The sequence below is a fragment of the Lepisosteus platostomus genome, chromosome 27 (genome assembly GCF_059453375.1).
Source record: "Lepisosteus platostomus isolate fLepPlt1 chromosome 27, fLepPlt1.hap1, whole genome shotgun sequence".
NCBI classification, from domain to species: domain Eukaryota; kingdom Metazoa; phylum Chordata; class Actinopteri; order Semionotiformes; family Lepisosteidae; genus Lepisosteus; species Lepisosteus platostomus.
In genome coordinates this window covers 332,693-345,861 of record NC_142637.1, presented here as the reverse complement: position 1 = coordinate 345,861, position 13,169 = coordinate 332,693, and the positions used below count along the sequence as shown (strand labels likewise).

At 39.8% G+C, this 13,169-nt stretch overlaps 1 protein-coding gene across 3 annotated transcripts in view; it reads right to left on the bottom strand.

Moving 5' to 3' along the window:
- kdm4b (lysine (K)-specific demethylase 4B) overlaps nucleotides 1–13,169 on the bottom strand; it is a 125,814-nt gene that overhangs the window by 16,394 nt on the left and 96,251 nt on the right. For all 3 annotated transcript variants that reach the window (XM_088622450.1, XM_088622451.1, XM_088622452.1), the window contains exons 13-17: nucleotides 11,338–11,516; nucleotides 10,659–10,863; nucleotides 3,228–3,304; nucleotides 2,848–2,903; nucleotides 1,872–1,980 (exon numbers count right to left, since the gene is read on the bottom strand). In XM_088622450.1, coding sequence (XP_088478576.1) covers nucleotides 1,872–1,980; nucleotides 2,848–2,903; nucleotides 3,228–3,304; nucleotides 10,659–10,863; nucleotides 11,338–11,516 — 626 coding nt within the window. The remainder of the gene's footprint in view (nucleotides 1–1,871; nucleotides 1,981–2,847; nucleotides 2,904–3,227; nucleotides 3,305–10,658; nucleotides 10,864–11,337; nucleotides 11,517–13,169) is intronic.

Here is a 13,169-nt window from a genome sequence, read left to right as displayed (position 1 = left end):
ACGTGCACTTTATTCACACTCCTTAAACTTCGCCCTTCTTTCAGCTCTCAATGCAATGCTCAGTGTCCCAAGTGACTTTTTGGGTTTTTCTGTTAGTTCAAAGTTGAGGAGCTCTGTCCCAGTCGATATCAGAGCTTGCAAGCCAAGGGGCACTTTCAAATTCCATCTTAAAACTACCTTTTGGTTAAGTACGATACTAAGGTATACCTTTCATTTTATTGTAAAAAGCTATAAGATGATGTAACAATAAAGGAAGTATAAAAAGTTTGTTATAATTGAAATAACTGATAATAGATCAAAAATAACTACAGTTGGCTCAACAGGAATGATCACTATGTTGCGTCACTCTTATTACATAATGACCGATTTATGATTTATCTTGAACCTTTTTATTCTATTTGCCTAGTTTGCTGCAATCTTTACCTTTAAAATGGATCAGTGACAGAAGGGCTGCAATTGTCTGCCACTAATTGTGTTCATTACCTATTTACCCTTTAGATCATTTTGTATTAAGTGACTTGACTTATGTCATTGGAATTCATCCATGTGCCTTATCTACAAGGGTCTGGCAAGATGTCCAGTGAAAACTAGAAACAAAGTGAGGGACATCTGAACTAGAAACTGAGGGAAAACAAACCAAAAAAATACATTAAATCTGAATCAAAGGCTTAAAAATACTATTAGGAAGTATAAACACCCAATGTGCAGCTAACCTTTATGCTTAAATTAATAAACATTTACTGGTTGACTGAACACAAATTCCTTTTTCAAAGAGATCATAATTATAATAACTGTGATCATGTTTCTATTAAGGAGCAGAGTAAATCAAATTGATTCCTGGGATGCTAGCCTGTTGGCTGCAGACGGCAAGACAAAGGAAGATTTCAAAGCACATAAGCGCAATGATTAAGGTTTTCTTAGGTTCGGAGATTAATGTTCAAAGCAAAGATACAAGCTTTATACTAAATTCTGATTTTGGATGGGTGTGGTGGGAAATGTGGAGAGACAAACATCAGAAATAGAGAGATGTTTTGTGAGGGAAGATTTCAAACTCGTCAGGTTTTAAATCCAGCTACTTGGATGTTTTTTTTAAGCAGACATCCCCTTGAAAGCAAGTGAACTATTCACTTCGCATGACGTTCACTCTAACAGCCCATCACCAGGCACTGTGCCAATGCTAATCTCCATGTTAAGCAACACGTGCAAATGGATTTACAGGCTGTGGAGAAAGTGGCGTTACATACATTGAACACAATACAGACAAGAAAACCATCATGTAAGAATATTCCACTGACAAAGGAAACGGACAACGACTGGAAAAGGCTGCTGGCAAACTGGAACAGACGAAGTCATGTGAGAAAAAGTGGTACTTGTTCAGTCTTGGAAGGCGCTGGATTTATGGGCTGAGTATGAAATTTACACAGGAATGGGGAAAAAACTTCTGAACCAGATAACAGAAAAAACAAGCAGATTAACCAAAAATATTTTCTACAAAGTCACTGTTCAATTGGGCAGAACATTAGGTGATTGTCAATTCCATTAATTCCATTTCACTGGAAATAAGTTTTTTAACCAGAATTGTTCTGATTGTGTTCCTGTGTGGGTACTACTGTTCCGAAAATCATTTCATATGAAAACTGTTAGGATTTAATTATGATATTAAAGAAAACTCTGCACTGACAGCTACGAGACTGACCATCTCTCTCGGAAACTCTTATGCTTATTACTTATGCAATGCATTCATTTAAAATAGATATGGCTTAATGAATCGGCCTGAGTTTCAATCCTGGTTGTGGGGTGCCATCTACGTTTAGTTCTCCCCATGTTTGTGTGGGTTTCTTTTGGGTGCTCCCATTTCAGCTGAAACTCACCAGGTTCTTCCTCTGCTCTGGGATGGTGCTGATATCGACCGGGTTCCTCTCAATGGCGTTAACAAAACGAGCCTCTGGCACCGCTATGGCACAGATAACATGCACCCACCTAGGAAAAGGAACATGATGAGGGCACACCGTACCGCAGCCAACAAAAATGCAGTCTTCATGACGAGTATTTGGTCATACATCCCACTTCAGTAGGGAGACAAAAGTGTGCCCCCAGTTTAACTTAATGAGCACATTCTTTAATGGGTAACTCAAAATTAAACAGCAAACCAAAAGCAAATAATAAAACTTCATCACCAGTGCAACTGCCACACAGCAGACGGAAGGGGCCTCTGGCAGCAATCCTACATTTTGAACTTGCTATTTACCTTGGCTGCTCGAGCCCCACCAGATGGACTATCCAAGATGAATAATGGGACATGAATGCCTATATTTCCACAGAATTCATTAAAAAAAGAGCACAACTAATGTTTATCACAATAAATCTTAAAAAAGAGGGCTCAGAGACAGCTCAAATGATGAAGGCCTCCACATGCTTATGACACAGCACAGCTGGGGTTGGCTGGAAATAGAGTCAAGTAAGGTTTTCCACAGCTTTCCACACCACAATAAACCCTGGGGCTGGAGAGTCGCTGAAGAGCTTGAGGTTCTGTCAGGTTCTACTGCCAGGCTTTCAGAGTGAGGAAGATGACACTCGGTGCCTGCTCTGAGTGGATGCTGGCAACATGGGTCTCCTCTTTAATTGCATATTCCAAAACTTTAAAGAAGTGGGCAGAATCCAGTAAAACCACATTGTGGCTGACAGGCTGCATTGTGCAAACAGGTGTGGGTATTTCGTACAGTAGGGTTGTTTTAAGGCAAGAGAAACCACCTTCTATCTGTGCAGGGTCATCCTTGGCCCGAGTCCTGCACCAACCATCACATCTCCTGGACACTGAGAAGAACCCATATGAACAGGAACACATACCTCTTGTCTGTGGTCATCTGGAGGGCTCCTCCTCTTAAATTGCACAAGCAACAGTCCTGTACAGAAACACACACAAATCATTAGGGATGGAACAACAACAAGATCGGCATTTTGAACTGCAGTAGCCTGCACATTTACAAAGAAAAGAAAATCTGAAAAAATGAACAGCACTAATTAACAGTTTACCAGCGAAAACCAGCTTTAAGAAAGGCACTGCAAACAAAAGCAAACTGTTTTTAGGCTTCCAGGAAATGAAAGGTTTTAATTAACGGCAGGCCCAGATCAATGTCATCATTTTGTTAATATGGCACAGCATTAGCTACACCCTGATATGAAACTGAGAAGGGGCTGGGAGAAGATTCATGTTCCCAAGCACTCACCACTGTCCAGACATTGGCTGTGCAGCGTGAACAAGTCCAGCCCTCCTTCACGTGGTCTGGCCTGACTCCATAGCAACCTATAGAGAGAGAAGCAGTTCATCACGCAGCCCAGACTCAGACAGGACCTCATCCTCTTTAAACCTCACGCTGGCGGCAAGCTACCACAGCAACTCAAGTGGCTCAGGAGGTAGAGCCTACAAACTGCATGAAGCAGTAGGCAGGGTTCAGGACTACAAGCCTGAGGGTTTGGGGTTCGAATCCCATGTGGGACGCTGATGTGCCCTTGATCAAATGAGTTCACTCAAACCAGAAATCACCCTGCTGTATAAATGAGTCTCCATTGTATGTTTCCAAGATATCGAAAAATATATTGTATGTTTGTAGAATTCAAACAATACTGAGCCCTTTAGCCCCGAGATTGCCTTTAAATCTTTTAATTAAACCAGCAGTTGCCTGTGACTGCCTGATGCCCAAACTGTCCAAAAATATTATAATGAAGTCAGTTATCACTGAGGGCTGTATGAAGGAACAAGCATATACATTTCACATATCAAACAGGTAGCATTAGAAGAAGGAAAACTGTAAAATCCATAATATTTACTCCACTAAAATAAAGAGCAGCAAATCACTCTGACTAGCCAAAATACCACAATGAATGTCAGCCAAATCTAAGGATTTTATAATATATGAAGAATAATGACAATTCTTAGACAAGAAAGGGGATTAAAAATGTTTGGATATATTTAAGAACGTGTAATTCAGAAAAAGACTGATACAAAATAGATTGTGGGGGGTTTGATTCTGATATTTAAAATCGTGATAGCCCTTGATGTATTCTATCCACAAGACATTTACCAGATCAACAATAAAACAACACAAACACTTCCTTACACCAGGTTGTGGGGATCTGGAACAATATCCCTTGCACACTGCTGAGGACATCTGTACAAATCTTAAAGAAATGGACTGATGGGATTCTCGGGTCATCAAGCTACCAGCAGTAACACCAGCAAGATGGACCAAATGGCCTCCTCTTATTCCCAGCCTTACGTTCTTAAAGCCTCATGTTCCACAGGACATGGTACATTGGCAGTATGAAACAATACAAAAACAACAGCATTTTACAAACTGCTGTCACACATTCCTGTGAGCTGAGCTTTTGCCATTTTAAACTCTTCAGCTGTGAACTTGCTTGCTGACCACTCTTTCCAAAATATCCCAGCAGTATTTGGTAAGAAAACACTGTGCCCATTCTTCATAGAAATGCAACAAGAAAAAACAAAAAAAAAAGAAAAGGGAAATAAAAAGAAATGCTTGTCACAGAAAAAGAGCACAAAAGACTGAGTACAGGTATCCGATTTTAATGTTCTGCCATTCATGAAAATGCCTCTTATTGTGAGATGTGCACCTGGGCCACCAAAACAGCAAAGCCACAGGCATCGGCCTTGACCTCAGGCAGAACGCTTTGAAGAACTAGAGACAACCTGAATGGATTCTTTCAAAAGAATTTTGACTGTCCAGACAGTCAAATGTCCAAAGTGTCTTATTTTTATTACATCCAGTTTGCCAATCCAGGGGAGCTGTGGCTACAAAGCTCAGAAGCAAGGCGGTAACAAGCTGCTACTGGACACACGCGAATGAAAATGAGAGTGAAGAAGAGAAAGGAGTGAAAACGCAGGGGGCTTATTAAAACACATTCAAAGACGCCTCCAGATAAAAAAAAAGAACAAACTTCATAATTGTCACTTTCTTTCACAGAATCACATGCTGAATTGTATTGTATTCCAATCCAGGACTACAGTAGATGGTCTGTTCTGTAGAAAGAAGGAAATCTCTGACAAGAAGCAGAAGATTTTCCACAGACAGAAAGGATTTAACTGTGAAAACTGTGGTACAGGTGGAAGGCAAGAGTACAGATTCTTGCAGCAGTGAGTAAGGCTCTTCAGAGCAGCAGAAAGCTCTGTCAATAAAGAACAAATATGACCTCATCCAGAACATGAATGCGAGTTAAATACCCCTGTAAGAACATTTAAAATGATTTCAAGTGGAAGAAAAGAAATACAGTTACAAAGTTTAAATAGTATTTCCTGTCAAAATACTAAATACAAAAGGTAAGTAAGGCTACCACCTAAGAAGAGCCCATTTGGTCAATTTCATTGAATGCCAGCAGCTTACATGTTCAAAATCCCACCACACCATTTCTTCAAGTATCCAGTGGAGTCAAAAAAAGATCTCACTGCTCATGGTTCAGTGGAGTTGTGTATGTGCTCCCTCTACCAATTAGGTGGGATTTGATCCAAGGGAAAAATTTCTTGGCGGAAGATCGGGAGTCCATGTATATTTCAACTTCTGAAATCCTGCGAAACATGATTAACTAGTCTGAAAGAAGGAAACCCACTGGAAATTCATTCAACAGTAATTTTTTCTTGTCATATTCTGGTTTGAATAAGCTTGAATGTCATTTGTAATCCATCTTTAGTTCAATTGACTTCTGGGTACGTGTGAATATTCTGATGGATCAGAATATTCTAGTCTGCTTGCGTATTTCTCAATATGTAAAAGTATAAATCACTGAAATTCAGCTTCTTAATTTTTCACTTTGCTTTTCATTGCCAAGAAGCTCTTTTCCTTTTAAGAGGCACAGTTTTTTCCATGCACGTCCATTTCCTTCACAGATGCCGTCAAAATTTGCTAGCATTTAAAAAGCAACACACAAAAAAGAGGCTATTTATTTCTTTTGTCCTGATATCCAGGACTCAGGATTCGGCTTCAGAAATAATCGCAGCCCAGGAGGCCCATTCCAACTTAACCTTCACACTTTTAACAGCATCGTAACAAGCAGGGCATACAGAAACATCATTTGCTTCTTTAAATATGGAATCACTTATTGTTAATCAGTTTGGCTCACTGCCGTAACTCTTTTCACAGAATAGGGACAAAGCTGAAAACATGCACCACATCTTCCTTGACTAAATAGTAAATCACACGTTTGTACCAAGTAACTGCACAGTAAGGTTTATCCAGATATGGTTTCAGATCTCAGCCTGCACTACTGTAGGGATTTGATGCTTTCAAAATGACTTAGACGATTAGAAACTGGATCAATACATTTGATTATACATTGACAATACAATACATTACTTTTTTAAAGTTACTAGAAATCAATCAGAGCAACTAGCAATGTATATGCAGAAAAAAATGTACACATTTTAATTACAATAAAGATGTGGCAGTAAAACCAATGGAAGTGTAAATATAAATTAAACTGTCAAGAAATACACAAACAACAGATCAATCACTCAGTGATTACAAGAGCTAAAAAAAGGAGGGTTAAATATGCTAATACTTGGGCAAACGCTTGTGGACCTATGAAGTTCAAAATAAACATCAACATCCATAAACTCCAAGAAGATAAGCAAATATTGAATTGCCATCATTAACTGTATCATACATACTCATCTGTGTGTATTTAAATGAGGATTTTCTTTTCCTTTCATCGGCATACCCTATTCCGTACAAACACGAGGCGGCACAGTGGCGCAGGGGTTATCACTGCTGCCTTGCTGCACTCGGGCCCTGGGCTCCGTTCCAGACCTGGGGTGCAGTGTGCATGTTCTCCTCCTCTGGGTGTTCCAGTTTACTCCCACAGTCCAAACACAGACTGGTACACTATGTTAACTGGTTTATAGAGACATTTGCCCTGGTGTGCATGTCTGTGTCTATGTGTCCTGTGATGGACTGGTGTCCTGTCCAGGGTGTACCCCGCCCTGTGCCCATTGCTTGCTTTGATAGGCTCTGGCTCCCCCATGACTGTGGAACAGGATGAAGCAGTTAGAAAATATAATTAGATAAGTCTGTATCTGCCCCAGGTTAATACTTGGAGGAATCACCTTTGGCAGCAATTACTGTACAACTGAGTCTGTTGGGATAGGTCTCTACCAACTTTATACACCTAGATTTGGCAATATTTAACCTTCTTTTTTATAAAACCATTCAAGGTGTGTCAAGTTCCTTGGGGAACCTGGAGGAATCCACGTGAACATGAGGAGTATGTCCCAAGCTGGAACTGAACCTGGAGCCCTGGAACTGTGAGACAGCAGTGCTAACCACCACTTGACTTCAGCGATTCAACATTACATAGGCTGCAAAATGTTGTTAAATTGCTCCTTCACATTCAGACTAAAACTACTTTAATTTTGTGAAGGTCATGCAAGGTGGCGAATGTTGTCATTATTTCATAATGAGGAAAAGCAGTAGAGAAAGGGGCTGGGGGAAGGTAGGTGATTTGTGGTGAAACTAATATGGAATTTACTTTCCATATTTTAGTTTTTCCAGCTCAAGAGAAAAAAAAGAAGACAACAGCCCCGGGAGACAGGAGTGTGTATAACAAATCATCCCTCGCTAGCCCTGTAGCGGCTTGAACAAGAAGCACTGGACACAGGCCTCTAGACCCCCGTTTCAGCTCATACAGCCACTAGGCTCCACAGCCTCCTTTCCGCTCTCCACACTCCCACTGGAGAACAGACAGGAGCAGCAACAGGGAGATTCCACAGGAGCACAGCAGTGGGCCACGAACACAACAAGGCTTTTGAAGCGCAAGGGACACTTAAAACAAGCTTCAGACAAGAACGGGCAAGAAAGCTGCAAATTTGCATTATTGTTCACAAGGTTCTGTACAACGTCTGTGGGCAAGTTCTTTTTATAAAAAAAAATATCAGTGAAAGAGTCCACAGTCAATTTCTTTCATTAAACATTTCTTTCATTATCACCTTGTATATTGATCTCCCAAAAAAATCTCGAAAGACTGATTCCAATTCCAAATTGAATGCTTATTAAAGTTATTAAAGATTGTGATTGAGTATAATGGTAATTACTTCTTTTAATTAACAAAAAACTGAACTGAACTATATCATCCAGATATTGTGGGCTGGGTCCTGGTCTTGTAAAGCAAATTGTGTCACTTGGACAGCCTTTATGTATCTGTCATTATATTTCATTCTATCAATCTCTACTATTAAGATGCCATTAGTGTTTGTCATGGTTCATCAGAAACCTCTTTTCTTCTCCACGCAGAATATGCAGTTTTGGTATACCCTCTAAACTCCAGACAGTTAAAAATCTACAGTTGCTCATCAAACTGACCCATACCCACAGCCTCATAACCAAAACAAGAATGAATACCATGCACAATACTTTTTTTCAAGCAGGCAGATCGTGGTGCAAAATGATTTACTAATTTTACAAAACTAAGAATGATGAAGACCATTGGGTAAATGAACCATTATTGCAGCTAAATTTTAAAAATTGTATTCACAAAAAGAAAATTAATAATTTCTTCTACAGTAATGCATGTCAAAGATGCAGAATATGGATTTTAATAAGATACACAAAATAGGAAAGACTTGTTTGTGAATTGGCCACAGATGTAAAACCTTAGTCCTACACCCTCCAAGGCTTTGTTGTTTAAAAAAACTACATTTTTATTCACTGTAAATTCTACTCAGTGCAACTGTCAATCCACACACTCATCCCCATCACACAACTGGATGAGGCAGTCAGCTGAAAGAGACATGGACCACTTGTTAATTTAACAAATACAGCACCAGGGGTAATTGGTTTAGCTGTTAGAATGCAATAACTATATACATGAATGGGTTAAGCAAATGCCAATCTTTAAAGTTCAGGATGAGGGAAAGTAAATATTGTGACTGACGTTTCATTAGTATCTTGCCAAGTAAAAGCTCTTTAGAATTTTGTCACTTGCAGCAAGAACTTGAAATCCAGCACTGCATGTTTCTCTCGTTATCAGACAAACCTGGTACAACTACTGCTTGATTCACACTACTGCACTACAAAACTGCTGATCCCAAAGATCCACAACTGTGGTAACTGGGACCACTGCAGTAATGAAGTAATGATTTTGGTTAAGCCACAAGAGCTCAAATGGAATGAAACCTACAAGATCCAAAGTCTCTCCAGGACCACAAGTGAAAACCAGCGATTTACACTGGATAAGGACAGCTAAGGCAATACGAGCAGGAACTGCAAGTTCTGAGGAATACAGCAGAGTGAAAACTGGCCAAAAAAGAGGTATGTCCTATTAACCAGGCCCAGATATGTGCATTTACACCAGGATTTCTGGATGTGTGCAACCTACCACCATCTTATTTACTTGCCACTCCTCCCAGGAATGTCACACAATTAAGGTTTGCCAAAGACATCAAGAATTCAATGGCAAAACAAGCTGTTTGGCCCATTATATGGCAAGTACTCAACTCGCAACAGAGACCCTCCCCCATGAACCCAGGTCACAGATGCGGATTTCACTAGAATCCATCAACAAACAGCTTAATAAGGTTTGTCAATGAAAATATTAACAGAAGCAAATTGCACCTACTTTAATCCCATACAGAACACCAAGGAGAGGCCATTATCTTACATCATTTTGTTACAGGCCTCAGCATTCCTAGTACCGCATTGCAATTGTGTGCCTTATTTGTTTTGTGTATTTTACGACTTCCCCATGTAACGACTCACTTAGGTTTATACCATTTCTTGGTGGATTCATAATGCATTTTTTCACCTTATCAATCAACTGAAAGTGCTCAAGGGTTCAATATGTAATGCCCCAGTGTGACACATTAGGTGTTCTTGTTCAGTGGGGGAACAGACTATTGTAAATCAACAGAAGATGCGACAAACCATTAGAAAAATCTGACGCACAAGAGCAGGTTAACAGATACATCAAAATCGTCACAGCAGATTCACTGCATGGATTTTATACCGTATGCTAGAGGAAGGGGAAGAGTTATGTTTTATGTCTGTTTTAAGACCTGCTTCTGAACGGCTGCTTGCCTACTTGTTTACAATTCTGTTAATTATTCCTCTCTAAATGGAACTGTATTGACTAAGTCAACTTGGTTGAACCATTAATCATATTCAAAATAAATAAGAGCTGTAGTATAAGATGGCAAAGGAACAATATTGGCTGAGGGAGAATGCAAAGGAGGAGGAATTTGGCTTATGCTACAAAGTATAAGCAGGTAGAGCTGAAGCAAGCAGCACTGGAGTGATTCTGGAATTCAACAGTACCTTTCTTGTCACAGTGTACGTGGTCACTGCGCTAAGGACCAGGGGGATGTCAAGGCTGGTTACACCCTGTTTATACCATCACATTGCTCTGTAGGGCTGTAGAGCAATGCAGCTTCTATGCATTAAGATGATAATGGAGGACTCTCACTAAATGGGGAAGGTGTCTAGGAAAAGCCTTGGTCACTACTGGTACCCATTTACACAGTTCAGAGGTGATCAGGACAAGCTACCTTGCCCAAGGAAAGGGCAGTATCCAAATTCAGAAACCCCAAACTCTCAGGTCCAGAGTCCTAACTACTGCTCAACCATGTACCAGAACCACATTTGATGGGAACTCACTGGCATGGACCTGCAGGCAGCACTTGGAGCAGGAGATGAGCAGGCTGGTGCCATCATCACCAATGTAGGAGTTGGCAGGCAGCGGCTCAGTGTTTTCTCCCCCTGAGCTGAAGCACATCTCTGGAATGAGAGGCCTGGTGTACGTGCCGCACTTTGACACAGGGATGGTCAGACTGTCTGCTGACAGGGAGAGGTCCTTATTTGGCTGCAAGAAAATAACAGGATAGTTAATCAATTCCGTATAGAAATGTGTGGATAACAAAGCAACATCTTGAGTTTACTGCAATTATTTGCAATATGTCAGCTGACAGGAACCACAGATTCATCAAAAGAGTCTTTTGAGGATGCCGTCTGAAGTTAACTACAGCCACTAGACTAATAACCCTAGACAACATACATACACCACTTAGTTTAGCCCCAGCAAGAAAAGGAACATTTCAGAGTATCAGATGTTGTGTAAAAAGTGTTTCAGAAGCAGACGCATGGAATGCAGCTTCCAGGACAAACACCTGCAAAGAACTACAGCTCTCCAAAGTGATCCTCAAAGTGTCTTCAAGCACCAATAAGCTTAAAATTAGGATGTGGTCAGTGGTGAGAAAAACCAAGAGGAACGCCTCTGCAGAAGGTATAATATCATAGAGGTGTGACCAATAGCCCGAGCAGGGGCACACGAGCTGACCTGTATATAAGGGAAGAAGAGGGTGCAGATGGCACAGTAAGGCTCAATGAGGGCCACTGCAGCATTGAAGCGCCGCTCGGCTAGGAAATTGTGTGACTTGTTCTGCCAGAGGTGAGACAGGACTGTCTTCACAGCCTCAGGATCCAGCTCTTCCTCTGTAGCGAATGAGGTGAACAGCTCTGTGGAGAGAAGGCAGCATTAGTTGGACACTCAAAACCACCCACACTCCCTCTTATCCCCCCACTGTCTACAGCTGAGCATGTTAAACTCGGGGATCCCTTTTAAAGGATACTCCCCATACATTTAAACAGACATTAAGATCTTTACATTGCCTTTTAGAAAACAATCTCTATATGGTAAAAAATAAGTGATCTGATGAAAAAGCTATCATAACACCAAAATGGAGTGCAAGCTTCATGATCAAGTAAATGAAGAAGTTGAATTTTAAAGCCTGAAAATGAACTTTTAAGAGCTTTTTGAAGATCATTCCACAGTTCTGACAACCAGCTGAACACTCAGATACTTTTGCAAATTTGTAGAGGTACAACAACTTAAAATGATCAATCAAAACATTTTAATTGACAAAAGTGAAATGGACAGATTGGATTTTTTACACTAGGTCTAGATTGTGTAGCCCCTCTCTGAGGGCACACCCGTCTTGAGTGATTCACCCTTAACTGCAAACTTTTAAGCGATTTTTTAGGGTAAAAATGTTTTTGTAAAAGTATTAGTCAAACACCATATTTTCTGAGTAACAACTTTTCAACTCCTTAGAGAAAAAAGGTCAAGTTGCACACACATAGGTCTTGTTAGCATTTATTTAACTAAAAGCTTAAGTGGAAGAAAAATGAGAAAATACCCAGGAAAACACGACTGGTATTAGTATGCTAGAGCACATTTCGTACCAGACCTTAAAATGTGACATTGAGTAATTTACTACAGTTCATAAGCAACAAAATCCACAATAAATAAGCAAGTCTAAGGCTGATGCACTTCAAAAAACATAAATTTGACTACCATTTCATTACAGTTTTTACAGTACTTTGAATTACATACAGTGCTCATTTTATTATTCTTTACATATTAAATCACAAACTATAAACTTTTAGTTTTCACTGCTAAGGCACTGTAAATGTTGAATTTACCTGCAAAAGGTAAATTCTCTGCTCTCTGGATTCATATCTGGGCAAAAAAACTGTCATTTGAGAATTGGTGGACAACATTCACTGCACTCAAGCTGACAAGCTGAGAAATATTTATCTCTGACATTTGCACAATTTGCAACAAGATTTGTTTCCTACCTATTCCCAGTACAGGGCGTGCCCTAAAAAGGGATTAATTTGAGCCCTTTGCTGTTCCTGAACATATCAGAAGTTGACTTTTAACTAATGCAATCTGAAACTCAAGATCTCCAACTTCACTTCTGATTAAAAGGAAAACTTGCAAAAGCTCTGATCAAATCACTTGTTAGTTCAATTAAGGTTTTAATTAAGTAAAGAACTTTGCTGGAACAAAAACCTGCAGGTGCATCCCTAGGAAAGAGGTTGGGAACTGCTGATTAAGCTGAACCTAACATGAAAACTACCAATTAAATGAACTCAGTCATGCAAAGATCTTGGATTATCCCAGATGGTTTATAAAGCATTAAAGCACCACTACCAGTTTAACTACTATAGTATATAATTTAGTCCACTACAGTTAACGTTAAAACATTTTCAAATTAAAGAAAAATTTAATTGTCACTTTTCAAACAATCATTAATGAAATGCAGACAAATTAGAAATTAACATAACATCACTTTATTAGCCCTATACAATTTCTTGCATTAGGAA